The 27,875-nt window shown below is 40.9% G+C and overlaps 1 protein-coding gene across 1 annotated transcript in view; it reads right to left on the bottom strand.

Annotated features, from left to right (window-relative positions):
- prdm16 (PR domain containing 16) overlaps positions 1 to 27,875 on the bottom strand; it is a 206,080-nt gene that overhangs the window by 118,632 nt on the left and 59,573 nt on the right. Inside the window, exon 2 of the mRNA XM_088007415.1 lies at positions 16,215 to 16,663. Within this exon, the coding sequence (XP_087863541.1) occupies positions 16,215 to 16,663 (449 nt within the window). The remainder of the gene's footprint in view (positions 1 to 16,214; positions 16,664 to 27,875) is intronic.

The following is a 27,875-nucleotide window of genomic DNA, read 5'->3' as shown; positions in this document are numbered from 1 at the left end:
AAAGAGCTGAATTCCTGTATTCCCCCGCCTGCCAAAAGCAAGGTCAAGAGCACATAAAACAGGTTCTTCATGGAGTCTGGCCCATAAGGCTTGTAATGCAACATGATTAATGACGAATCTGAGCTAGTGTTAGGACTAATTTGCTGTGCTACTCACCTCTTCATTGTGCTCTGTGATTTAGTGTTGCTGAGAGTTTGTTGACTTAATTTAAGAAATGGGATTTAAAAATTACTGATCAGGGTTCCTCCCTTATTTACCCGTTGCATTTGTTGTGTTGCTTTTGTTGTACACCTGATAACACCTTGTAACTTGCAACATTTAGCTCCAAAGGAAACTCAGCAAAAACGTGGCAGTCCAACTGGTGTAAAAATGTTAGAGCATACATACGATCTAGAAGATCCTGCTGGTTCAAAATAGCCTTTAGGTAAGTGATAAGTGAACTTCGAATTTTCTAAGTGACTTTTCTATGTTTCTTTTTATACTGAAACAGTGCAAGACAATATTTTCAGAGTTTTTTTGGTATGCCATTAAAAATTTGATGCGTTGGCGCTGCAAGATTTTACAGCATACTGGTTCCATTTTCCTTAAAAGTTCAATAAAGTTCACAATTGCCACCCTTCATATGAAACAAGGATTGCTGAAGTGAAAGTCATGTACAAAGTACTACAATCATATTTATATATAATAAATAAGATTACACAAAAATATTTGTTTCCTCTCAGTTCACTCAAACACTTTCTACAGTTCAATTACACACAGACAGATGTTTAAAGTCTCCATTTCTGTTCATTGTAATAATTTCTGGCATTCAGATATTGAAAGTATAAAATTTTAGAATAAAAATATATCAAACCAATGAAAAGATTAAGACACAAATGTGAGGTTAGTGAAAATTATCTTCAGCACCTGCTTAATGGTTTTTATTTTCTCTTAATCGCATAACCAACCCTTGATGGAACTCATATTCAGATTTTTTTAACATGACGGTATACTAATTCATTAACTGAGCTTAAATGTGAAAGTGCACAATGCAGAGGAATGCATTGTTATCATACTGTTTTACCAATAGCATTTATTCCCATCATTGAAAACATCGTTTAGCAAATCTCACTGATTTGTAGACTTTGAAATGCAGCACAGTTAAGGGTGATTTAACGTCATTCTGAATTTTAATGTTCAGTCAAAAACGCCTCTTCCTATTTAATCAATCAAATCAATCAAATTTTATTTGTATAGCACATTTCAGCAGCAAGGCATTTCAAAGTGCTTTACATAATTAAAATAAAAACAGCATGTGACATTGAATAAACGGTGTGAAAGAGAAAGATATTTTGAAAAAAGATTAAAAAAGATAAAAACATTAAAACCCGCACCCCTTTTAGGACTTCAGTTAAACGTCGTTTAACTGGGGCTCTAACCCTAATTTAGCCATAAGCAACTCTAAACAGGTGGGTTTTAAGTTGAGATTTAAAGGCACCCAGTGTTTCAGCTGTTTTACAGTTTTCTGGAAGTTTGTTCCAAATCTGTGGTGTATAGAAACTGAATGCTGCTTCTCCTCGTTTGGTTCTGGTTCTGGGGATGCAGAGCAGACCAGAACCAGAAGATTTGAGGGGTCTAGACGGTTGGTACAGCAATAACAGATCTTTAATGTATTGTGGTGCTAAACCGTTCAGTGATTTATAAACTAACAACAGAATTTTAAAGTCTATTCTCTGAGCTACAGGGAGCCACTGTAGGGACTTTAAAACTGGTGTTATGTGCTCTATCTTCCTGGTTTTCATGAGAACGCGAGCAGCAGCGTTCTGGATCAGCTGCAGCTGTTTGATTGATTTATTAGTCAGACCTGTGAGGACGCTGTTGCAGTAATCAATGCGGCTAAAGATAAACGCATGGATGAGTTTCTCTAGATCACGCTGAGACATTAGTCCTCTAATCCTGGAGATGTTCTTCAGGTGATAGAAGGCTGACTTTGTGACTGGCTTTATGTGGCTCTGAAGGTTCAGGTCAGAGTCCATCACTATTCCCAGGTTTTGGGCCTGATCGCTGGTTTTCAGTTGTAATAACTGGAGCTGTGCACTGATTCTAGTTCGCTCCTCTTTAGGTCCAAAGATAATAACTTCAGTTTTGTTTCTCTTCAGCTGGAGAAAGTTTTGGCACATCCACACATTGATCTGTTCTAAGCATCTATTCCTAGATGCTCTACTCCTAGCTCATCGTTATCATCTACAATCGCAGTCAATATGATTTATTAATAATTGACGACAAAATTTCTGCCGAAACCCTCGTACTGCCACTGGTACCTGTATCAAAAGTCGCAGAACTGTACCGTCACAAAAAGCCTACATGACAACATTCTCAATGAATGTTTGTGCCCTCCTGTTTGAGGGGTGGGAAGACAGGATGAGTGTATCCCAGTCCTGGGGATGAGAAGAGGGTAAGCGAGCCATGTAGAGGAAGCCAAGGGGTGAGTGGTGATCTGAAAACTGACACCCTGCTACCTTCCCTGACCTCCCTGTTGGGCCACTCTGTTACCTGGACAAGATGGGAGGTATTAAGTGGCTCGCTGTCCCGATAGGTTGAGTTGCTGATCCGTTAGCCAGGGTGGAAAGCCTACCCGACTCCCATCTTCACTTCAGTGGGAGCATTTGTTTTGATTTTTGTCCTCTCTTTCTCACAGACAAACCTGAGATGCCCAATTTATCTGGGGTAGAGTGAGGGGAAATAGGGCGCCTTTCCACTTGAACACTAGAACTTTAAGTCGGCAATGGTTCGCCGACTCTCTCAGCCGAAGTCTTCCTGGACTGTAATGGAATGCTGAAATATTTAAAACAACTGATTAATCAATGTAGTGATCAACAATTAAACCGTAATTATATTTTTGATACGATCATCAATATAGATAACTTGAAGTGAATATATATATACTTTTTAAGCTGACAACTGCTAAATTCTTCTCTGTGATATAGAAAAAAATCCATCCTTATTGTCCAATAATAATTTTAGGAAAATGAAAGGCCTAATGTAAGGAGTCAATAATGTGTGCAGGTGCCCACCCACATCTTCAAGCTGAGCAACACAAGCACTGGTGAGAGAACAGAAGGAACAATTTGCTCATTCTCAACCAAGACATGGGGGCTTTAGACGAAGGAAAAAAAAAGACACCCAATATCCAAAATCCCTCTCTCAGGGCCATCATGTGAAGAATTCCCCCTCCTCTCCTCCAAACTATACCCTTTCACCCACCCTTTCCTCCTCTCTTCTTTGCTTTTTTAATCAAGCCGTCTGGGGTTGTCAGGTCTTTTGAGACGAGGACTCCCAACCATGTGAAAAGTTAATCCCTTGTGGGCCTTCTTCTCCGTGGCGCTCATCTCCCTGGGAACACTGGTGGTGGCTTTCAGGCAGGTGGCAGTGGGTGATGGGGTGGGGAGCGGGCGGGGGGGGAGAAAAGGGAAGAGCCGTAGATGGAATGATGGAGAGTGAGATGCATTCTGGGCCACCCCTTGACCAGCGGATCAAGACTGAGAAAGGTACGGATTGTCTCCAATTCTCAATCGCCAACGCTAAACCCTACACCTGTGCTGGTGGCCCCGTCTCTGCCAACATCGAGCCCTCGGCGCGTCTGCCGCAGCAACCAGGCAGAACACACTTCATTCCTCCCTTCCCCTCCACTGCTCTGTCTGTCTCTGCACTCTCTCACAATTCCCAGCATCAAGACTTTTCGATGAGCCTCCTTGCCTCAGTGACAGACAAAGTGAACAGAGAGCCAAGAGGATTTGCGATGTGAAGAGCACGTTGAGTGGCTTCTGAAGGAAGACAGTGCTTCACAATGAAGAGCCCAAAACCCCTCTGCTGCAGAACTGGCCCCCTCCTCCTCCCAAGCCACTCAGCTTTAAGCGTTATGCTCCAGTCATCTTGCTCTGGGTCAAAGCAAAAATCTCAACAGACTCCTCTAGGGTGTCCTGCACGGAGATGGAGCACACAATAAATACCAAACGACGTAGGAAAAAAGGCCACAGATTCTCCCAATCAGCTGTTTTGGAGAACACAGAGAAAGACGGGCTTATACATTTGCATCAGTATAGTAAGTTTTTTTTTTCTTTCTTTGTTTTCAAATAACCGATGGAGGATGGACAGAGAATACGACTCCCCCAAACCTCCTTCGGAAGACCGAAGAAGACAGAACAATACACTCTTGAATGCTTTGTTTGCATTGCACTTTTTTGCTCTCTGCAACCCTCTCAGAGCAAAGTGCCATTGGAAATATAGACAGGCTCGGTCAGCCATCTTAATCCCTCTCTCTTGTCCATCTCGCTCTCGCTATATCCACCGTGACCCCACACACTCTGTCTTTCACACACACAGACTCCTTCCTCTTCTTCCTCTCACTGGGTAAGTTCGGAGCCCCGGCACCTGAAAAAAAAAAAAAAAAAAAAAAAAGAGCTGGAGGCAGAGACAATCCTAGTTGGAGGGGGTGTGCACGGTAAGATTTGGGAGTCTGTAAAGGTCAGCACGGACTTTGTTCAATCTGAGGGTTTATCTCAGCAACAGCAAGGGCCGGACAATGGGGCCACTCGCCGCGCGACAGAAACCCAAGCTGCGGCAGCTAAATTACTTCACTGATAAGGCCAAATTAGAAGCACTGGGACCCCGGAGGCCAGGAAAAAGAGTAGGACGGAGCGAAAAAGAAAGGAAGCAGAGCAGCAAAAGAGGGAGAGGCCACATAAGGTTGAGTGAGAGGGTTGAAAAATCAATGGCTAACAAAAGAAAAGATTTAAGTGTGTGATCTTGGTAGAATTAAAGCTCATGTTGTGTATTTTGACACGCAGGCGCATAAAGGCTCGTGGATGAACACTTGGCATTTAAACAAAAAAAAAAAAAAAGAGTCTGCTAAAAGGACGAAGTGTGACAGCATTTTAAGACCGATGTTGATTAATAAAAACACACAGATCATGTGGAGTTGTTTTATTACGTTCAAGAGCAAATTATACAGAAAAAAAAGTATATCAAAGGCTTCAGATTTTGGAAAAAATCACAAATTGAATGCAATATTATTTATCAATTTTTTTGTTAGTTATTTAGTTAAGTAATTAATAATAATAATAATAATAATAATAATAATAATAATAATAATTCCTTATTATAGGTGTACCAGGTCTTATTAACATAATCAAGCAGTGATTAACTTATAGTAACTTTAAATTGCTCAAAAATGTCTTTTTACAGTGACACACAAATGGAGCAAAAAAAAAAAAAAATCAATGATATGTTGGACAAATAATATATAGAACAGATTGACTTCGGCACCCACAGAGACTCCACAGGACTGGAACATGAGAAGTTGCAAAAAAAATATTGACATGTTCTTCTCGAATACCTTGCCAGGCAGGCATTGTGCTACAAAGTGCATCTGAAACACGGCACAAACCCTTTGTCTACTTCCTGATGTGCTCTCACACAACGCAGTTGCATGTTTTGTGTAGCTGCAAGTCTTTAAAAGCACTCTGCAGCATTGTGAGCTCTCGGCCAGCAGAGGGGAGCACGCTTTGTTACAGGAATAGCTCAGACTGCATAAAGTGACATCAAACAAAGCCTCATATAAATAGTTAATCATGAACAAGGTTTATAGCTTTTAATAGGTTTAATATTTCATTGTCTAAGATTAAGTAGTTACTCTACATCGCTAAAGAAGTGCTGGGGGAAAAAAAGTGTAACTCTAAAGATAGAAATGCTTTTTATACACTGAGAAGTAACTACCCTATAATTTAAAAAACAAACATTATTCGTACATCAGTCATAGGCACAGTAGTCCCTGCAGATGTACAGTATAATCACTCACTTCCCCCACAGGAATATACTGTTGTTCTGTTCTTTGGCCATAACTTCTGCATCACATGCCTCCAAGCAAAGCGTTTCAAGGTGGCAAATCATTTTCCTGATTCTTTTTCGTCTTTCAGAGGTTGCATGCTGGGTACCACTGGGTACCAGCTTCCTTGATGTCTGCTCACCTCCTCTCTGGAAAAGGGGGCACAGAGCAGAATCATATGACATCTGCTGAGGACAGAATGATGGAGAGAATTGGGACGCAATGTTGCAAGCATTAAAAGATTTGCACTGATTAAGTGGGACTCTTTGGCCTCACTTTCTCTAAGGACTTTTTCAAACTAACTTTAGTGTTGCCAATGTTGAAACAAATTAAGCCAAGCGCGTTCATAGTAATTTGCACATCTAGTTGTTCACTAACTTCTACTTTCTTCCCTTGCTGAACCCCAGTGTAGCTTGTACATCCCCAGTTAAAACCTATCCTGGCTGTTATTGTGAAATGAAAGAGTGCGGCATACATTTACATTCATTTTCACTTCAAAATGATGCGATACATTATGTTGGTCTACACCACAAAAAGACAGCAGACTATAATAAAGATGTGGTCCTAACATGATGAAATGTGAAACAGTTTATCAAGGTGGTATGGACACTTTTCCAAGTCACTGTACATGTTAGAAATGCACATATTAAAATGCATCTACCAGTCCACACTGCCTCTAAATCCACCTTGTTGTCTCATGTGGATAACAGGCCAGGTGTTGTCCTCAGTGACAGCAAAGGAGAAAAATGGTGAAAATCACTTGAGCGATTGCGGAGACTTTCCGAAGCAAAGCCGTCCCTGGCATGTTTGACACGTCAACAGTTCAACGCTGTTTAAAGACCTGATGTCATCATTGCACTTTAGGTTCTCACTCTACCATGTTTTTTTAAATGACCAGTCAAGGAAAGAAAAACATGGGAGAAGTCACTCTCCTGCATGCTTGTCACTGTCCTGCGTAGGTTTTGGTGACTATAACTCCATCTCTTACAAGCCTGCATAACTTCAAGCTGAATCACTTTCTTTTTTTTTACATTCATACATACACCCATGTACTGTTTTAATATTGTGCTATCCTGAGGTTTTCAATGGCTGTACTTGCAAAATAACATCAGCGCTCCTTCTGCAACCATATGTACGCAGAGCCTACTTTTACTCGCCCCCATTTTACTCAGACAAAGACACAGTCTGTGCCAAAGCACAAGTCTTTGCACCTTGTAAAATGTAATTAAAAAGCGCAGCAATGTGTCGTGCTTTCCTTTTGCTGTGCCGCTCACACAGGATAATCTTCTCTACAGCCATGCGGTTTTTGGTCCATATTGTGTATTAGAATATAGAAAATGGCAAATGCAACGACCACAGGATTCTGCTCAATAGGTCCCCACCTCATGCTTAAGTCAAAGAAATGTTATTGCACAAAGGATTAACATTCAAAGAAGTTACATGTGTGCATGTATCTGGCTTTCAAAGACATACAGATGGGTGAGAAAGGAAAGGATGCTTCTTAGTAAGAGGAAAATTCAGTATGAACAACACTTGACAAATATCATCTTCCACACCGGCAAAGAGCAATGTCACTGTCTGGTGCCGCCTCAAGGCACTCAGTGATGGAACTATTCATCAGGGCTATGATGAACGATGAGGTTTCACTACACACACACAGTGCGGGCTTGAAGGAAGACTGGATACAAGTTACCTGTGCTTCACCACAGAGGACTGATGGCCTGACATAAGGGTTTTTAAATTAATGTTTAAAGCATGTCTGCAGAAGGGAAACCTCATGCTAATAAAGGGTCGCATTGTGGCAGGGATGCGAGAGGAGACTGTGGGGGTGCCATTCGGGCAAACAAGAGGTTCCATTCAGAATGCTTGGCTAGAGTGGCCGAGGTCTTAAAACCAGTGACCAAGCAATAACAGTCCAAATCCCTGGGACAATATTTGTTGAGTTCTACTCCCTTCAAAGACGGATGACTTTAGCCCCGTGTGCTTCCTCAAAAGCCCACACCTTTCATCTGCCCTGTGGATTAATTTATTAACTAATTAACAGATGCTGGTAACGAGTTATGAACAAATGATAAGGCATTAGGATACTAATCAAACCTGACATTTAATTTGCTGCCTTGCATACTTGTTATCAATTACAGAGTTCGTTGAAAATAATTGACAATGGTTTTCGCAGGGACACAGGAGGCTTGTCTTTAAGGTTAATAAAAAAGCGTTGCGCTGCTGCACCGTTACCAGGGGCAACGGCGACCATATGTTTAATATTAGAGGAAATCTGTTCCACTGGAGTGCTCCGAAAGCTGGGAAAATTGGATTAAATTGGCTAATGGCATGTTTAAAACCGACATAAAATGAATGTGAATGGAAGACATTACAGCACCCAAACCCGGGACTTGTGGTGTTATAAACTTTCTGTGGTGTTTTCGCTCTGTGTATAAACTTGGGGTTTCTGTCAAAGTCAAATAATGATGACAGAAACCACATATTGTTGGTCAATACTGTTATTAGAACCCACATGTTCAATGTCCCTTTCATTGGGATATTTGCCATCTGAGACTAGGCAAATATCCCAAATCAACTTTGTATGTTTAATAAATACATAACTCCCCCCAGAAGAATTGGCAATCCTGGTAAAGATGTGTTAAAATTCTTGAAACAAATGCATCCAGTATAGCAGCAGCAGCGCAATCACTGTCTTTAACTGTGAACAGTTTGGAAAACGCCAACCTTTGATATTTGCTCTGTGGGAAAGAACACCATTGCTATGAAACAAGACTGTAACATAATCATCAGTTCTACATGCATTGGTACGCCCAAACAGTCCGTTCAAATTAACATAAATAAAACATTTTCAAAAATATATTTTACCCCTAACATAAGTCTTGTTCGCCATTGTCTCTATGTTATAAAAGATAAATATGTAATATATTTCTAAATATGTCATCTAGAAAGATCAAAAAAGAATTACCATAAAAACAAAATCAAGCTTCTCAAACAATCTTCACTATTTGTAGCAGCAAACGTTTCCTTATTTTGTACAAACAAAAACCTGTTACATTTATTTGCATCTGCTGGAGATAGTTTAACATGTAATTATAATGCTGCAAAAAGTACACTGACACAGGTAATTTAATATCTGCAGACATTTTTGCCTGGATTCTTTTATGCTCTTGGAGTAATTTTGAGATGCCACTCCTGTCTATGTTCATCACCGATAAAAACTCCCACTGTGGTTTGTTGGAAGCCCAAAACATTAACAATTGCCATGAAGCCATTTCCAGTGACAGATTTCTGTTATTTTGAGGGGTAATGTGTTACTTTCTCAACTAGTTTAATCTAGTTCAACCTAAAACAAAGTTCTTCAATCTGTACCATTAGATCTGTAGTGGCTAGATAATGTGGTTAGTTACAATAAATTTCTGGTAAAATAGTAAGTGGAGTAAATTTATATAGAGCTTCATAGTCCTGCTGTCCACTCTAAACAATTTACAGTAGATCCACAGTAACCCATGTGTCTCCATGCACAGCACACAGCCTGCTGGGTAAATGCCTTGCAGGACACGTCAACATATTACATGAAAAAACTGGAATCAAACCCACAGCCTTTTGAAAGCAATACTCGACTCGCTGATTCACAAGAATTATGAGAAAGACAAAGATACATTTACTCAATGTATCTTTGTCTGATCATCTGACATATTTAAGTACAACAAAGCAAAAACAAACAAAACAATATTTTTTTTTACTACACTAAAAGGCTGAGGCGGCCTTTCAATATAACCTGAATCTTTCTCTTTTCTGCTAAACTAGATATAAATGGGTACAACTTAAAAGACCTGCTGTGTTTCATTCTGATTGCCTTTAGATGAAGGACTCTCAGCTCAGGTAAAAGCACACCAGAGTAGGGTCTTGATTTGATTACTAAAATACATAATAATGATCCCATTTACATGAAAAACAACCCCCACCACCGCAGATGCCATACGTCAATACGATATATGATGCGGGCTTCGATTAACCACAAACAATATGTTATATAATGAAATAATTAAATGATATTAGAATGAAACATTAGAATAACTGAGCTCTCCCTCTATGTTTTATCTTTGTTTTATAATCCTGGTATCAGTCCACTACAGGGGCAAGGATCAGGAAGAAAAAAAGAGAACTTTCTTGTGAGCATAAACAGATTACCCAGGATGCAAGCAGAACCTTTGAAAGAGATTGGGAATATCTTGCAGCATAGGAACTTGGCCATCTGCCCCCCTCAGACAAAACACAAAAGCTGAACAAATACTTCAGGATCGAGGAGGTGGACCAGGACAGATATGTGTCGGGGTGTGCCAGGGCTTCTCCACTCAAATGTATAAAAAAAAAAACAAAAAAAAAAACAGACTTAAACAAAAGCAACATGTTTGAAAAGGGAGCTGTCAAACCAGAGCAGAGTAAGGGAGATACATGATGCCATGTATGGATAAGTATTTGTCACGTGGGAACATGGCGACATAAGAGTGCCCGCCAGACGTCTTGGCCTATCATTAAGTCAACAACTGGGCAAACAGAAGAGCTCGCATTTTTCCCCCCTCTTTCCACACATCACTGAATGAATGATACTGATATGGAAAATCACCCCACAAAAAGTAAACAGAGAAGGAACATGGGGACAGTGTGGAAGAGGTTTGCCAAGAAACAATGTCATCCCAAGGTGTTCGAGTGCACACAGACATGACTGCAGGGCTGACATGGACTCTATGATACATGTTTTCGGGGTGACCTATGGTGACCTTGTACTAACGGTCTATATCAATGGACATCTCTAAATGAAGCTCTATGATATGCCCTTGTTCTTTCCAGTGTAACAAAATACCCTTAAGGCATTTTACTACTTTTCATAAGCTGAAAAATTGCCAAGGAAGTAATTTTACCTTTCCACATTTAGTAAGACTTTTCTGTAAAACCTAATGAGTGGCATTCATGATGAGGCCAGAGAGTGGTAAAAAAATGATAAAAAAAAAAAAAAACACCCAATGGTCACAAAGCAGGCTTAGATACAGACACACATCAAGAAGACCTAGCTAATCTGTCTGTTTCCTCAAGATACCCACAGATCTCTTTCTGTAACATATATTGCTTTGTGAGCACCCAAGAAACATCAGGGCAGTGAAACTAGTAAGGTAGTCAATGAGGAGCGCAATACCTCAAGCCACTGTACGTTGACATGCCTCTATCAATAGACAAGTCAGGTCAATCTACCAGCCTGATAATAGCAGCAGTCACTCTTGCACTTAGATCCCTTTGCTGTACTCTCTGTAGGTCGTGCCTCTCTCGGCTTGCTAAGACCTTCCTATCCACAGGGGTAACCAGCCCTGCACACACAGCTAGAAAGAGACAGAGAGACACAAATGTACACACACTGAAGACTGGGGGCCTGACGTTCTATCATGTTGTGCTAAAGGGGGGGCATAATGGTTTTTAAATGGATGACTCAGTGCAGGCCCAGAGAGGGCGTCTGAGACAGAAGAGAATGGCCATGGCCTGCAGCAAAGCAGCTCGCAGATTGAGCTGTCCGTCTTGCTAAAATGAGCCAGAGTTAACACCTTAGCCAGTTCCCTAAGCCGCGGGACAGACAATAGTCGACTTCCTCTCTGCCTCTCTCCTTTTTTCCCTGTCAGTTCTACTCTTTCACTCTCACTTTGTATTATTCCATTTTTCTCTTCATCGGTCTGCACTTCCACTCTGGCTTCCAGAAAGCCTCAAAGCATCCAACATATTGTTGAGCTTCTTTGATTCATCGAAAGGCTAGAGTGCTTGAAAAAGCAATATGGGTTACTGCAAACGTGGATTGTAAGTGGCTTGTATAAACTATAGCCTGTCTAGTACATATAGTACATACACTCCCCAGCTAGTTCTGTGTTGGACTCAGTTTTGTCTGTAGAAAGGTTTTAATTCTCTGTGGCACAGATGTTACAACAATGGCTTCCGTGATACAAATCTCCCTTTCCCTATATTAGAATAAAATCTGGTGGATGTCCATTTCACTGGACAACAGTGTTTTTACTGTCATGTTTCAAAAACAGTTTGGGAAGATTTGAGCTTTGTGACATGGTGCTTTATCCTGCTGTAAGCAGCCATCAGAAGATAGGTGCAGTGTGGTCATAGAGGTCTGGATGTGGTCACCAACAATAGTCACGTGGGCTGCGGTGTTTAGAGATTGCCCACTTGTTACTAAGAGACTCAAAGTGCACCAAGAAAGTACCTCACCACCTTACCACTACACCACCACAACCAGCCTGAACTGTTGATATGGGGCAGGTTGGGTCTTTGCTTTCATGTGGCTTATCCCAAATTTTGAATTTTACACGTGAATGTGACCATATAAATGAGGCCTTTTCTTATATGACATTGTCCAATTTTAGCCAATCTGTATAAACCATACAGCCTCAGCTTCCTGAAGCTTTCCTGAATGACAGGAATGGTAGTGTGTGTTGTCTTCTGTTGTTGCAGACCTTCTGTTTCTAGATGATGATGATCTAGAAACATCATCATCACACACATCTGTGTTTGCCCAGATGTGTGTGTTCAAGGATTGTAATGCACATTCCTTACTTATAACAAGTGGTTATTTGCCTTCCTATCATTCCCCCACTCTTTTCTGACATCATCAGAGCATGTATTTCCATGCACACATCTGCCACTCAGTCGATGGTTTCTGTATTTCAGATCATCTCTAAACTCAAGAGATGGTCATGTGAAAATCCCTACAAATTTTCTGATTTATTCCATGCCATGTTCAAAGTTCCCATTGATTATCATTACTTTCTTTTCTTTTTTTTTTTTTTTTTAATTTTTACTCTTTCTAGTGGCCTTTATTTTGACAGTTGTCTGACAGGAAAGCGGGTTATGAAAGAGGGTCACTGCTGCATCCTGCATTTACTACCATTGTTTGACCTGGCGCTATTGTTGACCATGTCTAGATACCTAAATGCATTGATTTGGCTAATTTGCTCCCCCACTCAGCTCCACCTGACTTGCAGCAGCAACACTAATTAGCCAATACATGTTGGAACTGCAACTCTGCTAAGATTATCATGTGAACTACTTCTCAGTTCATATGAACACAGTGAGAAACATTATTATGATGACACACTGAAGAAGCATAGTTGGAAAGAGTTAGCTTCTTAAAGAAGTATAAGTCCAATGAAATTGATATTTAAATTGAAATGTAGGAGGTCCTCCACTACCCAAACAACAAAAACTGGACTTAAATGCACCACCAATAAATGGAGGAGAGTGGAAGAGGTTGGTCGGACAGTATGTTGTAGAAAAAATGCTTCCCTTAAACACCGTTTACTCGCCTCGGTAGTCATTTTTATTTTAACGCAGCTGCTGAATGTAACTAGCAATCTAGCTTGTAATCTAAATCAGTTACTTTTAATATTAAATGTTCAGTTAAGTAAGTTATTTTTTTTCAAGGAATAATGAGAAATTGAGTTAGTTTATTTTGTCGAAGGCTGAAAAACAAAACATTTCCACAAATATTACTCTCAAACGTTTAATGCTGCAACAGAACTGTGCATTTTATATCATCAACCCGCCTATTTTTCTCTCACCTTGTACTTCATTCGTTATGACCCAGCATTCACAAGTCACTCCTTCGTCTGTCTATTTATCTAAGACCAGAGGCAGTAGATGGGTAGAGGAGCTGATGGTGAAAGGGAAGAAATATGGGCTTTAAGGGACTCCTAAGGGAGTCTCTTGATGACTATCAACAGGCCCACTGTTATGACTGTCTGTGATAAGAGTCTGGGAGAGGAGAGCCTCTGAAGGTTTCCAGCCTCAGTCCAGACAGGACATTTTAAAAAACAGAACCTTAGCCAGAGTCAGTGCTGCTATTATCATTTACAAAAGAAAACAGATCAGTTACCCTTTACTGAAAAGCTCGGAAGAAAAGACCAAATGCATAACACTGGAAGGAAATCAAACTTAAACAAAAATTGACCCCGAGTTTTAATTTTAATTTGAAAATAGTAAGTTCAAACTGCTATAAAATAACATTAAATGTGCAAACATCAGCGCAGAATTTGATTTCTAAGCATTCAAACGCATTTTTCTTACTAATTTAAGGAGACAAACACACAGTCGCCTTTTAAAATGTAGATCGCCCCAATCTGATCCTTCCTATTATGTCTTCTTTAAGTGATCAGCATCAACAATCCCAGAAAAAACTCTGTTCAACTTTATATGTGAATATGTTAGCCTCCCTCCCTGTCATCACCCATTTGTACCTATTTCCTTCTTTGCAGCGTGTAAAACTTGCCCATAATTTACACACATTGCGTGCTACTCTCAGAATGTTGACATTTTTCATTATGATAGTTGTGCTTATAACAACTTGAACAATAGTCTTTCTCACAGCTTTAAAGACAATCTGCAAACTTTATGAAAAAAGACATTGAGGCAGCTTCCTAAATCAGTACAACCTGTGTTGGAACAGTTTATTGAGATGTCCTAGTCCAAACTCACGTTGGATCAAAATAGAGAACCCTGTCAAGAAACAGCACCCCGAGAGTCACTGGTGTGTGAGAAAGTACTCGTGAAGTTCTCAAAGAACTAGCCAAATTTGACTAAATATCTCTCTCTTCTGAAATATGTAAGTATTTATGCCCACATACTTGTTTTGTTGAAACTCAAGGTGGCCTTTTCCAGCAACCCAAAGACTTATAGCATAACTGTTGTATATGCATTAGTCATATGACTGGAGAAAGATGGAAAGGAGGAAGAAAACAGAGAAAACATGAGAGCTACGGGGAGGGTGTAGCTTTTGGAAGTAAGCCCTGCGTACCCCCAAATGGCTAGCCATGATGTGAACTTTAAAAAGGAAAATGTTGCACCTGGCATGTTGCCACTTAGAGTGTGCCTGTGTACTTTAATAGCCTGCATACTGCTTAAACTGGTGGGAAGAAAAGAGTGTAAAAAGCGAGAAAAAAAAGTTACGGGAACTGAAACTATGAAAATCACCCTCTTTGGTGTTCTTTAACCCTGTCAGCTAGAGATTTGTGAAAATTGTTCAAAACTATAATACTATTTGAATCTGTAATGGGAAATAAATTCTAAATTCTCACAGCACATAATAGGGAGGTAAACATGGGTTCTTTCTCACAATTGTTTCTTTGAATTAACTACTTATAACCATTCCAGACTTAGGAAGAGCAACAGAAATTTTGAGAGTGAGGTAAGGCATGCTGCAGTAAAAGAGGAATTTATTTTAAGGCATTTAAACATCTTCAGCAGGCATTCCAATAAATGTCAGGGACACTGATTGATTGTGCCTTATTTTTAAAGTTTTGAACGTCAGTGGAATACTGGGAATACATTCAGGCAGCAATGTGTCCACAAAACAATCTAAAATAGGGGCGCAACATGGGTACGTGGTAGGTTGGGAGGCTATGTACTTAATGCAATTGTCACCGGTTCGATTCCCATCCATTGATTGCATCTCCCTTCTCTCTCTGCTCTTCTTCCTGCCCATCTACTGTTTAATAAAGGCCTGTAGTCCCACAAAAAAAAACATTTAAGACAAAGCAAAATCTAAGATAGCTGGTGGTGTTTATAGTTCATGCAACAACAGCTATCAAGAGCCAAGATGAGGACATCTATGTCTGGGTCCTTTGTCATTCACAAAAGTAATCTGAGACTATATGGGCTATGGTCTCTAACAGTGAACAGTGATGGACTCATTAAGAATGAGAAGCAGGCCAGTAGATTCCATCCCTGATTTGGCTCGTGAGAAAGAGAGACAGACACCAGGAGTTCCATCCTGCCCCCAATGAGCTCACTGAAGCAACTTCAATATCCTCTAATGTCATGTTGAAATGAAAATTAATAGTTCAATATGCTGCCGCCGCGCTGGACCACGCGTCTACCATTTCCATATCAGATGGCGTGACCAAATGAGTGCGCTCGCTTCAGACCGACGCCCATAAAAGCTGATACCTCCACTAATCAGACAGATTTTTCCATCTGACATTGCGGTGCGGCTGCAGATGAGCGTATTACGCGTACGTAGATGTGTGGGAGTGTCTCGCCGCACGGGTATCAAGGATGAGGTCAGATCATAAAGGGAATGCAAATTGAGTGATCATTGAGCTTCTACACTGATGACGAGATGTATGCTGCTGAGAACCAGCAGTGATGGGTGGAAATGTGAATGGAGAGCTGCTTATGTAGTCAACAAATATCCTCAGTGTGGCTTCGTTCCTGTCTGTTCCACAGAATACATGTATGGCAAGAGCTATAATGGATGAAAATGATTCAAAAAGGTTATTAGTATGGACTCCATAGTGGCTCCTACCTCCCATCCAAAGGAGCTGTCTTTGCCCGTGGACCCATGATGCTTTGCGCTGTGCAGGCCAAACCTTTCACCGGCACAAATGCGAGCCTTGGCCCATATGCCCAGGCCTGCGCCGGGCACGGAGGACTCCCGCAGCTCCAGCTCAGCGGGAATGGGAATGTCATCGGGAATGTAGACGGGCGCCTCATAGGGCGAGCCCTCCTTAGGTGTGGTGAAGTCCTGGTCGTTGCTGCTGCTGTTGTTGTTGTGGAGATGGTGTGACGTGTAGATGTGGGGGTGCAGCAGGTGGTGGTGATGGTTGTTTTGATGCGAAGGAGTCGGGGAGGGCAGAGGTGACATGTTGATGATGCCGTCTTCTGCGTCTTCTTCTGGGCTATCGGCGCTGCCAGCTGCTAAACCCGGGAGGTCGGCTTCTGCGTCGTACATGCTGTCAACTGGCTCACTGTCATCTAGGGGAAACGAGACAAACACAGGTCTGTTATTAACGTCTCGAGGGCAGCCGTTGTTCAGCCACTTCTTGCTTCTGGAAACAGAAACTGAAACTCTTGGTCACAGTTCACTCTAAGTGGGGCTAAGCTTATTAGAAAACAAAGAGATTTTGAATGTGTTTGGTCAAAAACTGCCAGTCGCGTAGAAGCTCTGTGCTTGCTGTTGCTTCATGGAAACAATTTGATTTTATTATGGTCACTGTGTCCTGCCAGGACTCATCTTACACATAATGAATGAATCTATCACTGACTTGGTTGGTCTCTTCACCTACTATTATTGTCACAGCCAAGGACTGACAAAATGATTGTGCCTGCACCAGAGTGGAAATGATGATGAGTATTATGTACGCATGGATGCACTTAACTTTTGGCTCCAAGTTCTAGCCCCGTTCACTCGGCATGTTAAGGGTAACGGTGTAGACACTGAAAGTTTGCAACTGTGCTCAAGCGAATGCATGTAGGTGAGTGATATGTGACATTATCTATGACTGTGTTTTTTTGTTTGTTTTGTTTTTTTGTTCTTAAACTATACCAACATATACAATTTTCTGGACAAATCAAACATGGCTGCCATACAAAACCATTAACAGAACTGTTGCTACCATTAAATATTTGTGCTCTTTTTTTATTTCTATTATGACTCAGTGCATCAAAGTGTTTATTTTCTGTGCTTTCTTTCTGTTCACATCTTTTAGTCAGTCGCAGCTAAATGCTGCTTATGTCATGTCTAGTTCTGCTGGATGTTTCTCCTGTTAAAAGGGAGTGGTTCCTCTCCACTGTCCCCTTGACATATTTTTCTTCGACTGGCACTACATGATGAACTGAATGACATGATGAATTCAGTTGACTTTGGTACTTTGAGCTGACATTCCTTGTAATTTGGTGCCATATCAACATATTAATAAAATATACATTTTTAAAAAAGCATAAAATGCCAGATTACAAGTAAAGTCACCACCACAAACTTATAGCATTTCCTTTGTCCTTTCTAGACAAATTCTGGTATGTTTAATCAATCGACCACTATGCATTCTCTATCCCTACAAATCTGCAAACAGGCTGGATTCATACTTACAGCAGGAATAGTTCAAACAATGCATGTCAATTGCAAACTGTGGTGCTGTTCAGATTTGAACTGTAGTTCCAAGATGACATCGTTATTATATGATGCTATATTTTTATATTTTGGGTAAAGAAGCAAAGATACCGCATTTGAAAGAAAGTTGAGCGAGTAAAACTGATCACTCATCTAAGACAAAGGAGAGTTCGATTTGTTCTTTGACACATATATGAGATTTTTCTTCTTCATGTTAATGGTTAAAGTTGTAAACTGACATATTAGTTTCAAGTGTGAAATGCTAAACCTTGGAAGCATGAGCTATGCTCTCTTTAGCACCTGGCAAACTAAGCAGCATGTCCACATAAAAACTGGGAAACTTATCATATAAGTCTGAGGCCGTAAAGACAACCGTTTATGACTGATTTTGCGTCATCCAGCAATTTTTAATGGAAAAGAAACCCTTTTTTTTTTGTTAATGATCACCACTTTGGAGGGGTTTAGAGGGGGCACACAACTGAGCACTGGAACATGCAGGCCAGCAGTAGCTTCCACACTTTACGCAGATCAATTAAAGTTTTATAACTCGGCTCTATCTGCTGCTCTCCCTTTACACAATCAGAAGTGTTCTCAGGTTGTTAAACACTTTCTCTCACCTGCAAACCCTCCTCCCCCAAAACTGTCACTGGCACTTGACCCATTGAGAGTCATTTTGACAAGCAGATAGAAAGACTTGGAAAGATCTATTAAACACCATTTGGCTAATAGGGGCTCTGTGCACAGAAAATGTACAGAGGCACAACATAAAGCAAACGTTGCGCTGTTGAAGCGTTCAGGTGTAAATCTTTTATTTTCTGGTATAGAACCGCTTTTGGGTACTTTTACGAAAAGACAGACAGGTCAAGAAAAAAAAAAAGTAAGTACGGATATGATAATAGGATCCTGAAATAAGACAGAGAGAAAAAATGTAAAGCGTGTATCCAGTGATGACAGAACCGCTTTAAAAAAAAAAAAAAAAAAAAAGCTGCATGTTAGTTCTGAGTCTCCAGAGACCCAGAGAGAGATGTTGAGTTCGCCTCCCTGTGGGTTTTCAAAAGAAAAAAAGAGAAGGCCAGATAGTGCCTTCCTCTCCCTGGCTCCTCATGTTGTTCTTTCTCTTACCGTTCCTCTGGCCCATATCCTTCCTTTTTTTACGGGGAGCTATTTATCCTGATTACATCAGGGGTCAATCATTAATTCGCACCTTGGGGGTCCCCGCGCTGGCTGCGGCTACAATGGTCTGCTTGTTCGAGCGGCTGTTATTCCAGTGGAAAACTACTCTGCTCTGCCTGAGAGGCAGGCTCAGGCCACATAAAGGCATCCCATTTATTTGATAAATTGTAAATGCACGCCATAAGCGGCGCTCTTTGCTTTGTAGCATCGCTCGCAATAGACTGAGATCTCGGGGCAACGTACAAATGCAGACGCGGGCCGTTACACAAACACACATCTGTTTGCAACTGAAGGAGCTGTTACTGTACTCTAAACACATGTGCGCCCCATCAGATGGTGTTAATGGTAAAGATGATATCTTATAATTGCTGCATGTCTTCTGGAAATCGGGCAGGACATAATGCGACGTTTTAGAGCGAACGAGGTACAAATGTGTTCAGGAATATACAAACAGCTAATGAAATTCCTTCTTTCATCATTTTCTTTCAATAACCTGCATTTGAAAAAAAACAAAAACAAAAACAAAAAAAAACTTAGATGTAGATAGCAACGCAATCAGCGTTGCCATGGCAAAATAACTTGACACAGCACCGAAAATCAGAGGTTTAATCGAAAGCCTTACAACGGGCAAATTATTCTGTGGTTGTGTTTAATCAGAGTGTTCTAGACTTAAACGCTGAAAGATAAAATCTGGAGTCATTTTCTGCCGTCTGCCTGGACGCACACAAACACATGTGCCTTGTGGCGCGCAGACTGAGCCGTATTGTTGCCGTCCTCCGTGCGTACAGGAACAACACAGACTGCATGCAAGAAATCTGAGGTGGAGATCTGTAAATCATTCATGAAATATGGACCAAGCTGAAGTCTTGCAAAGTAGGTATCAATGCGTGTTTTAAGGAAAATGACACAAAGAAGGATTCTTGTCAGGTTGTTCATAAAGAGATCCATGATATTACTGGAGGACTTGTAGAGATCTACAGCTCTGGTGATGGAAATAGCTGAAACGACAACTATTTACTGTTCACCTCGTAAATCCGGCCTTTGTGGGGGAAGTGGCTTTCATTTTAACAATGAAAATGTACATTTGAAACATCTGAAATTATGTGTGACGGAAAACTAACACTGCACGCAGCATCCGCAGTGATGAACGGTGAAGGCAGCATCATGCTGTAGGGCTGATTTTCTCAGCGAGAAAGGGGAAGCTGGTTACAGAAAACGGGATGTTTATGAAACTAAAAACAGCTTTTGTTCCGGAATAGAAGCTGCTAGAGGCAATAAAAGACTTCAGACCTGAGCAGAGGTTCATCCTCCAGCAAGACAACAACTCTAACATACCTGGAGCTACAACAGAATGATTTAGATCACATTATCCCAGTCCAATCCCAGAGGACCAATGTTCTGCTACTCTAAGATTTGCTGCATACGACACACTAGAATCAGATAGGTGAATTACCACATTTAAAAACTGCAAAGTATCGGCTTTTTAAGGACTGAGGTGATAAATCACAGACTTAAAAACTGATGTTTTAGATATTAGTCTGACTAACTTTAAGAAATTTTGCTAAGAAAGAAAATAACTGTAGTGAAAGATGGTGAAGCGATTGAGTCTGGAGTGCAAACGATCACCGTTTTCTTTCCTCATCACAATTATGCTCAACGTTGCATTAGTTTATCACATAAAACTGCAATAAATCACAATTTAGTTTATGGCTGCAATGTGAAAAAATAAATAAAAAATTGAAAATAGCCAGCACTACCCCAGTACTTTTGCAAAGCACCATAATTAACAGGAAGAAGTACAAACGCAATGATGTATTATTAAATAATTTGTGATTCTGGTTCCAGGTGCATCGAAGCAGGCATTTTGGAGTCATGGTCGTCACTGTAATAACTTTAAAAGGAGATCTGGAAATGGGACGTATGCGCCAGTGATGGCTATCATAAAACGATGGCTATCATAAAACGCACACACAGACACACAAACGCATATCCTTTCCTTCTCTTCAACGCGCACGTAGAGAGACTGTATCTTTGTCTGACCGTAAACTGATCTGGTTCAATTCAAAACGAAAGCTAGCCACTGATGAAAAGACAGTATCCAGGGGAAAAAAGGCAAAACTATGCAAAATCCAGCACAGGCTCCAAATATGGGGAGGGAAAAAAATCATCTGGTTAAAAAAAAAAAAAATGAGGCAGAAGGAGACTGTGTGGATCATGACAGATATGAAAAATGGGTGGGTGGTTGAGCAATAAATGACCAAACATTTTGATGTGGGAGCTCTGTGCGAGCATGTGTGCAAAGCCTGCGAAAGCCAACCCCTAATCTGCTGTTGGTGCCACTATATTTATCAATATGGTCCCACTTTTGCTGTTTTACGGGACCACTAGATACCTGCTCCCGCTCTAGCAAGCAGGCCTTTGATGATTCTCTCTACAACAACCCAAACCTCCCCCCACCCACCAACCCCGCATGACATAAAACAGGAGGGATGCAGCTGTAAAAATCTAAATGAGGGCAACTCAAACACGCAGAACTGTACAATAGTTCATTTTTCCACAGTGGCACTGGGGTACCATATAGCCAAAATGACGCACAGATGTAAGGATTGCGAAGGAGCTGCCCGGGGGGCCGGGGGGGTTGGAAGCAGTGAGTGAGCAAGGCGAATACGGTCAGCTGCAACACCAGAAAGCCTCTCAGACTGAGAAACGCTGCGCCGCTTCTCCCAGCGAAGGCACCACAGAGGATTTCCAAGCAACACTTCAAACTGCGATACGACTTCGGCTCGGTGAGAAAAAGACGGCGAGCGAGAAAGAATGCGAGACGGCAAGAGAGACAGAAACCACAGTTGCATAAGCACAGCTGCTTTACATAATAATTCCACAATAGCCATGACATGCTCTAATTGTAGTCGTGCTTATGTTGTGTTACATGCTATCATGAGTCACGTTCCGCACTTCTTGTGTGAGTAGGAAAATGTGTAATGAAATCATGGTATTTCATGATCTAATTTGACGCAGTGACTTAAAACGACAATAATTTAGCAGTTAAAATCCGAAGGCAGCACATCCTCACCCCCCTATGCTCCCACCCTCCCACACACACACATACACACACACGCACACAGTATGTTTGGCTATCTTCACAAGGACTATGCATTGACTTTCGTTCGTTTGTCATTTATTTCTATAGCCTAAGTCTGTCAGTTACTTTAAACCCAGCCTTTACGAGTACATGCCTAACTCAAAAACAGAACTTTTTCCGTTAGGGCCCGGGCTCTGGGGCCCATAAGCAGCAGCCTTGTTGGAAAAACAAGCTAATCAAGATGATGCTGCAACACACGCACACACACACACACACACACACACCAACACACACTTCCTGATAAATACACCATGCAGGGAAAGGCTATTGAATCTATCCTTGAACATACTGGATGACGCTGATTAACATATACACCATTATCTGTTTGTCCATACAAGATTCAATATGACAAGGAAAATTAGCACTAGATGTTACTCTGAACTCACCAGTCTCAGAGATTAAAAAAAAAAAAAAAAAGAACACACACTGCGCCAGAGGTTCATCTTCATCCACCACTACAACCCCACACAGAGCTGCAATGACAGAGCTTAGCACAAAGCATAATCATCCATATTAAAATGGCCTAGTCAAAGACTCGTTTTAATTTGTTTCATCCCAACTGATTACACAATACGAAAAAGACAATAATTCAGCAACATCTTAGCGGTTTTTCAGGTCCCAACACACAGTTTTGGCCACTGTAAGCTAAGTGTAGAGTGCTTATGCAATTTTTGTTTGTGTTGGGTGTCAGTGCATCACGGCCGATTTATTGACGTGTCATTTGGAGCAGCCTGGAGCCATTCCATCCTCCGATATAATGCATGTGTCGCGTGTATGCTAAGTTCAACCCTCTAGGCAAGCAAGAGGACAGCAGGCAGCCTCCTGCAGCTGAGAGCAGGTGTGTGTGAGGGTGTGTGTGTGTGTTTGTTTCGTGGTGATATAGTCCCACAGGGATTCTGGCACAGGGCTGCAGCAGACATTTATTAACAGGGCAGATTAATAGCACTGGAGGAAAACATGTTCACAAACATGATAAATATTAATAATAATCAATACTGAGTTACATTTGCCAAATTGAGTTGCAAACATCACCCATGGGGGAAGGCGGGGGAGGGGGGAGGAGGATGTCAGGGTTGAAAGGAGCTGATTAAAAATGGAAGAGTTTCAGGAGGAGAGAAGACAGAGAGAGAAAATGAGAAAAGAAAAGCAATGCAGGAGGAGAGGAAGGGAACGAGCGTAATTTCATTACATCATAACAGAGAGGAGAATCATCACGAGGGGGAGCTCGGATTTGTTTTTGTTTTGTTTTTATAAATTATCACATTTCATCTCTCCTTCTAAAGAGCTGCAATGGCTACCAAAAATATTCATGCCCCTTTAACTTTCTTTTTCCTCTCAATTCAAAACTTCAATGGGTTTTATTGGGATTTCATGTGATAAACTGAACATAACTTTCAAGCAGGGGGACTTATATTTGACTTCATCCCAAGTCTGAAAAGAAAAGAATAGAAAAGAAAAGAAAAGAAAAGAAAAAAGAAAAAAAAAAAAAGAAAAGAAAATATATATCAGCTCTGATCAGCTTACTTGTCTTTGTCTTTGCTTAATAAAAAAAACATCCCCATTCTGCTACATTTTCCTATTTTACAAATTAAATATAATTTTTTGCACTTCACAATTATTAAGTATTTTCTCTTCGCCTAGCAAGTAAAATCCCTGTAAAAATACAATGGAGCTTGTGGTTTCAAAAGACAAAATGTGAAAAAGTTGAACGCGTATATACACTTTGGCAAAGGAACTGTTAATAGGTGTAGGAGATGAAGATTATTTTCTCATCTCAGTATTAAAACCTCAGTATGGCTTAAGTACAGTTTTATACATCGGAGTACGTTCAACAGATATCTTTAGCTGTCAAAACGACCTGATTTTGATCGATGATCGAGGGATTAATCAAAGCAAATTTTGAAACAAAATTATCTTGAAAAATGTTGGATTCTCAGCTTTGCTGTTTTCAATCTGTAGCGATCCTTATCCAAATAAGGTAAAAACAACATATACCAGTGTTGTGGTACTCGAGATCGGTCTTGGTCTCGAGTCCGGTCTTAAGACCGTTTTCTGATAGTCTCGGTCTCGTCTCGGACTCGACCGCATTTGGTCTCGGTCTTGTCTCGGTCTTGGGCTCTGAGGACTCGGCATTTTATTTCAAGACCAGTCGAGACCGCAACTGTGAAAATATCACTAAACGTGCAGCATACTGTCCAGTTTATTTGTTAACATCTTTGTTTTCAGTGGATGCAAAACGCACCAATTAAAATCCAAGCAACTACGTGTTTCTCCCCCTCCCCCTTCCCTCCCCACCTTTCACTCGCACACGGCGCTCCAGGACATGCGCAGTGGTTTCCTCTCAGCAGCAGAAAATGTTTGTCTAATCGTCAGTAATATAATAGCGCTGCATAAATAGTAAGAAATCCGATGGCCAGAGCTAACTCAGCAGCGCTTCGCTTTCACAGACGGTGGGGACAACGTCTAACTATTTTCGTCACTTAGAAAAGTAGCTCAAAGAAGGTAAGCTCCGTTAACGTGATGTTAGCAAAGCTAGCTGCAGAGACACATAAGCATTGTGATGAAAAAAAGTCACTCACTGTCCGAGTTATTGTGCGGAGATGTTGACTGTCTTGTCGCATATATAGGACAACGCTATGTCCAAAAGTCTGCAATATAGTGATGTGACATTCAGAAACAGTCGATTCTTCTCCACGGCTCTTTATTTATTAGATAGGACTGGAGTGTCACTGAGAGAGGTTGTTCTATCAGATAGCCATACGCTGTCAGAATAGCATACGTGCAGAGTACCATGCCTGCGCATGCGCATTAAGAAGTCCGACCGTCAGAGGAGTTGTCAGTTCACCATATGCAGCAAGTTATGACGAAAATAAGTCATTAAATTGTTTTCAATGATAACTATATAGATATACATGTGTTGTCATGGTTGCAAAGTGTATTTAAAGCAGGTCTGGCTGCAGCTGGATGCCATACAACTGTTAATAACCAAGTGTATGATGATCTACGTCATGATTCTATGTTGCTGATTAAATAAAATCATATGGTAATGACAGCTTATGCATGTCTGAGCTATCTGACAACGTATGCTGATCTGACAGAACACCGTGAGTTCGTGCTAAGCATGACGATCTGACCTGACAGAACACCCGTTCTTTGTTCTAGTAATGCTCTGTGTACACTGCATCATTATATAATTTAATAATGTGCGTTGATATTTAAATTAACAAATAACTAAAACACAAGAACGAAAGAGCACACAGAGCATGCACATTGCTCTTTGTTTTTGTTCAAAGTGGCAGCTGTAATGTCTGCCATGGTGTCAGACTACCTGGCTTCATGTACTGGGATAGAGAGTGAAAACAGTCACGATGAGCGCCTTCTGTTTGGTTACTTCTTGCTTGTTGCTCCTTGGTCAGTGTTGGTAGTTGAGCGTTATTTACCGTCAGGGCATTGCCTCAATTGCTATGTTTAATGGTGCAACAGTGGTGGATTCTTACATGAGCAATATGGGCAAATTCCCAGGGTGTTATGTTTTTAGGGATGGCACGAGACCATCACACATTGTAACACAGAAATGGAATATTTAATATTGGTAAAATGTATTAAGTATTTAATATCTAGGTGTTTTATGGTAATATGGATCTTTCAGATTATTCTGAGAAGCAATTTCGATCATATTTTACATTTTATTGTGTCATGTAGCACGGCCGCTGGTCTTGGTCTTGACTCGGTCTCGACTTTCCTCGGTCTTGGTCTTGACTTGGTCTCGGACCCTAAAAGTCTTGGTCTTGTCTCGGTCTCGATACACTCTGGTCTTGGTCTTGTCTTGGTCTCGGGTTAGGTGGTCTTGAACACAACACTGACATATACTAATCCGACACGCCACATAGTAGCCATATCACTATTGCAGAATTGTGTGTGCATGCATGCATCGGTGCATTTCTGTGAGAAAGTGTAACTGGAAGCAGCATTCATCACATCAGTCTATTGCACTCCATGCCTTATTTCCTCTCCTCTCCTCTCCTCTCCTCTCCTCTCCTCTCCTCTCCTCTCCTCTCCTCTCCTCTCCTCTCCTCTCCTCTCCTCTCCTCCCTCTAGTCATTAGCCAGCAAATTAACAACAATCGGGCATGCTATTAATCACCCTGACAAAAGTGTTAGCTTTGCCTGGGTAGGCCAGCACGAGACTGAGGAAGGAGGATGGCAGTGGGGGAGGAAAGAAAGAGTAAGAGTGAGATGACTTGGTGGGTCACAGAGTATTGTGAATTTGTGGGTAAAGGAAAGAATTACACTAAATGAAAAGACAGTGAGTTAGGATGTTAAGGAAGTGAAGGAAATGTGAACAGACATTGACAATAAGAGTATGGATGACAGAAAATATGATGAAAGAAGAAGAAGAAGAATTATAGGGAGTATGTTAATGTAACAGAAAGGAATGGATCCCACGTATTCTTTCGCCTAAGTAAAAAAACCTTCTCTGACCACTAATTGTCTTGTAAGGGTAATCACATAAAAGTGACGCAAAACTCTTCAACACTAGAAATACAATCTGTCATTTAATTTTCACAAGTGATGTCTAAAATATACAACTGCACTATAACTTTGTTCGTGTCTATCAATCAGAGCAAAGACTGTACAACTGTAATTTTAGGGGTGTAAAAACGTCTCCGGATGATGTAGGGATTCGTTTTCGAGCAAAGGTTGTTCTAATGATATGTTTCAGTGAAACATGTCGTTTTTATGTGTTCGGGATGGATTTGCGCAAGACTGGCTGACTTACACCGTCTGGTTACGGTGCGTGACGAGGGAACGGCTGCAGCACTGAGAGCAGAAGCTGTTCGACTCTACATTTTGTTTAATTCAGTCAATAAGAATCGAGGCAAGGCAAACGTTTGTGGTATGCAGTTTGTCATACTGTATAGCACAGCATACAGGATGGCAGAATCACCTCTAGAATCATTTAGCTTAATGTTTAGAAAGAAATCCAGACATAACAAACCGCTATAGATCATTTCACACACTTTTGAGGTTTTGGTTATTTTTTTAAACTCGACTTCCTTTCAGTCAAAAAGAAGTCATCTTCTGATCCGATTCTCGTATTCTTTAAGAAATATGTGACTCCAATAAACATCACCTATTAGCAGGAAGTAGCTCAGAGTTATTTTGGATTAATCAGGGGTCCTAATCTCTCTCACATTTCAAAAGCATCAACTTGGGACGTCAAAACCATCAGTGGAATCAGTAGAGTTGTAAGTAACTCACAAAGAAATAACATGGGAGATTTAAGGGTTTTTGTGATATTTTGACTGCATTGTTGGGGAGAAAAAAGCCTTCTCACACCAAGATGCTGCCAACATCACTAAGTTTTCTTTTTAGTCATTTTAACTTGTGTTGAGCACAAACATTGTAGAAAAAACAGATTAACAGACATAAAATACATCCTGGATAATAAATATGTCTATATAACTCTATTAATAGTAACTCACAAGTCACGTATAGCAAATGCTATGAGACAAAGAAGTGATGAGACCTTAGACAGAAAATCCACCACATTTACTCTCACACACAAAAAAGAGGCTGAAAAAGAATGTGTGCTGCCCTTTAGCCTCAGCTCAAACTGAGAACTCCTTCATCTCTGCCCCTCCCCAGAGCGGAGACCACCTGCTAGGAGGCCTAAACTCGGGACGTCAGGTGGGTCGAGACCGTCACACAGTCCCATGTCATCAGGCTGTCACGGTGAAAGGAGCTGACATGGGAGATATG

This window comes from Poecilia mexicana, unplaced genomic scaffold (assembly GCF_051168715.1).
Source record: "Poecilia mexicana isolate PSO_F unplaced genomic scaffold, ASM5116871v1 scaffold_7, whole genome shotgun sequence".
NCBI classification, from domain to species: Eukaryota; Metazoa; Chordata; class Actinopteri; order Cyprinodontiformes; family Poeciliidae; genus Poecilia; species Poecilia mexicana.
The sequence above is the reverse complement of the archived record's forward strand: the minus strand, read 5'-3'. Positions and strand labels throughout refer to the sequence as shown.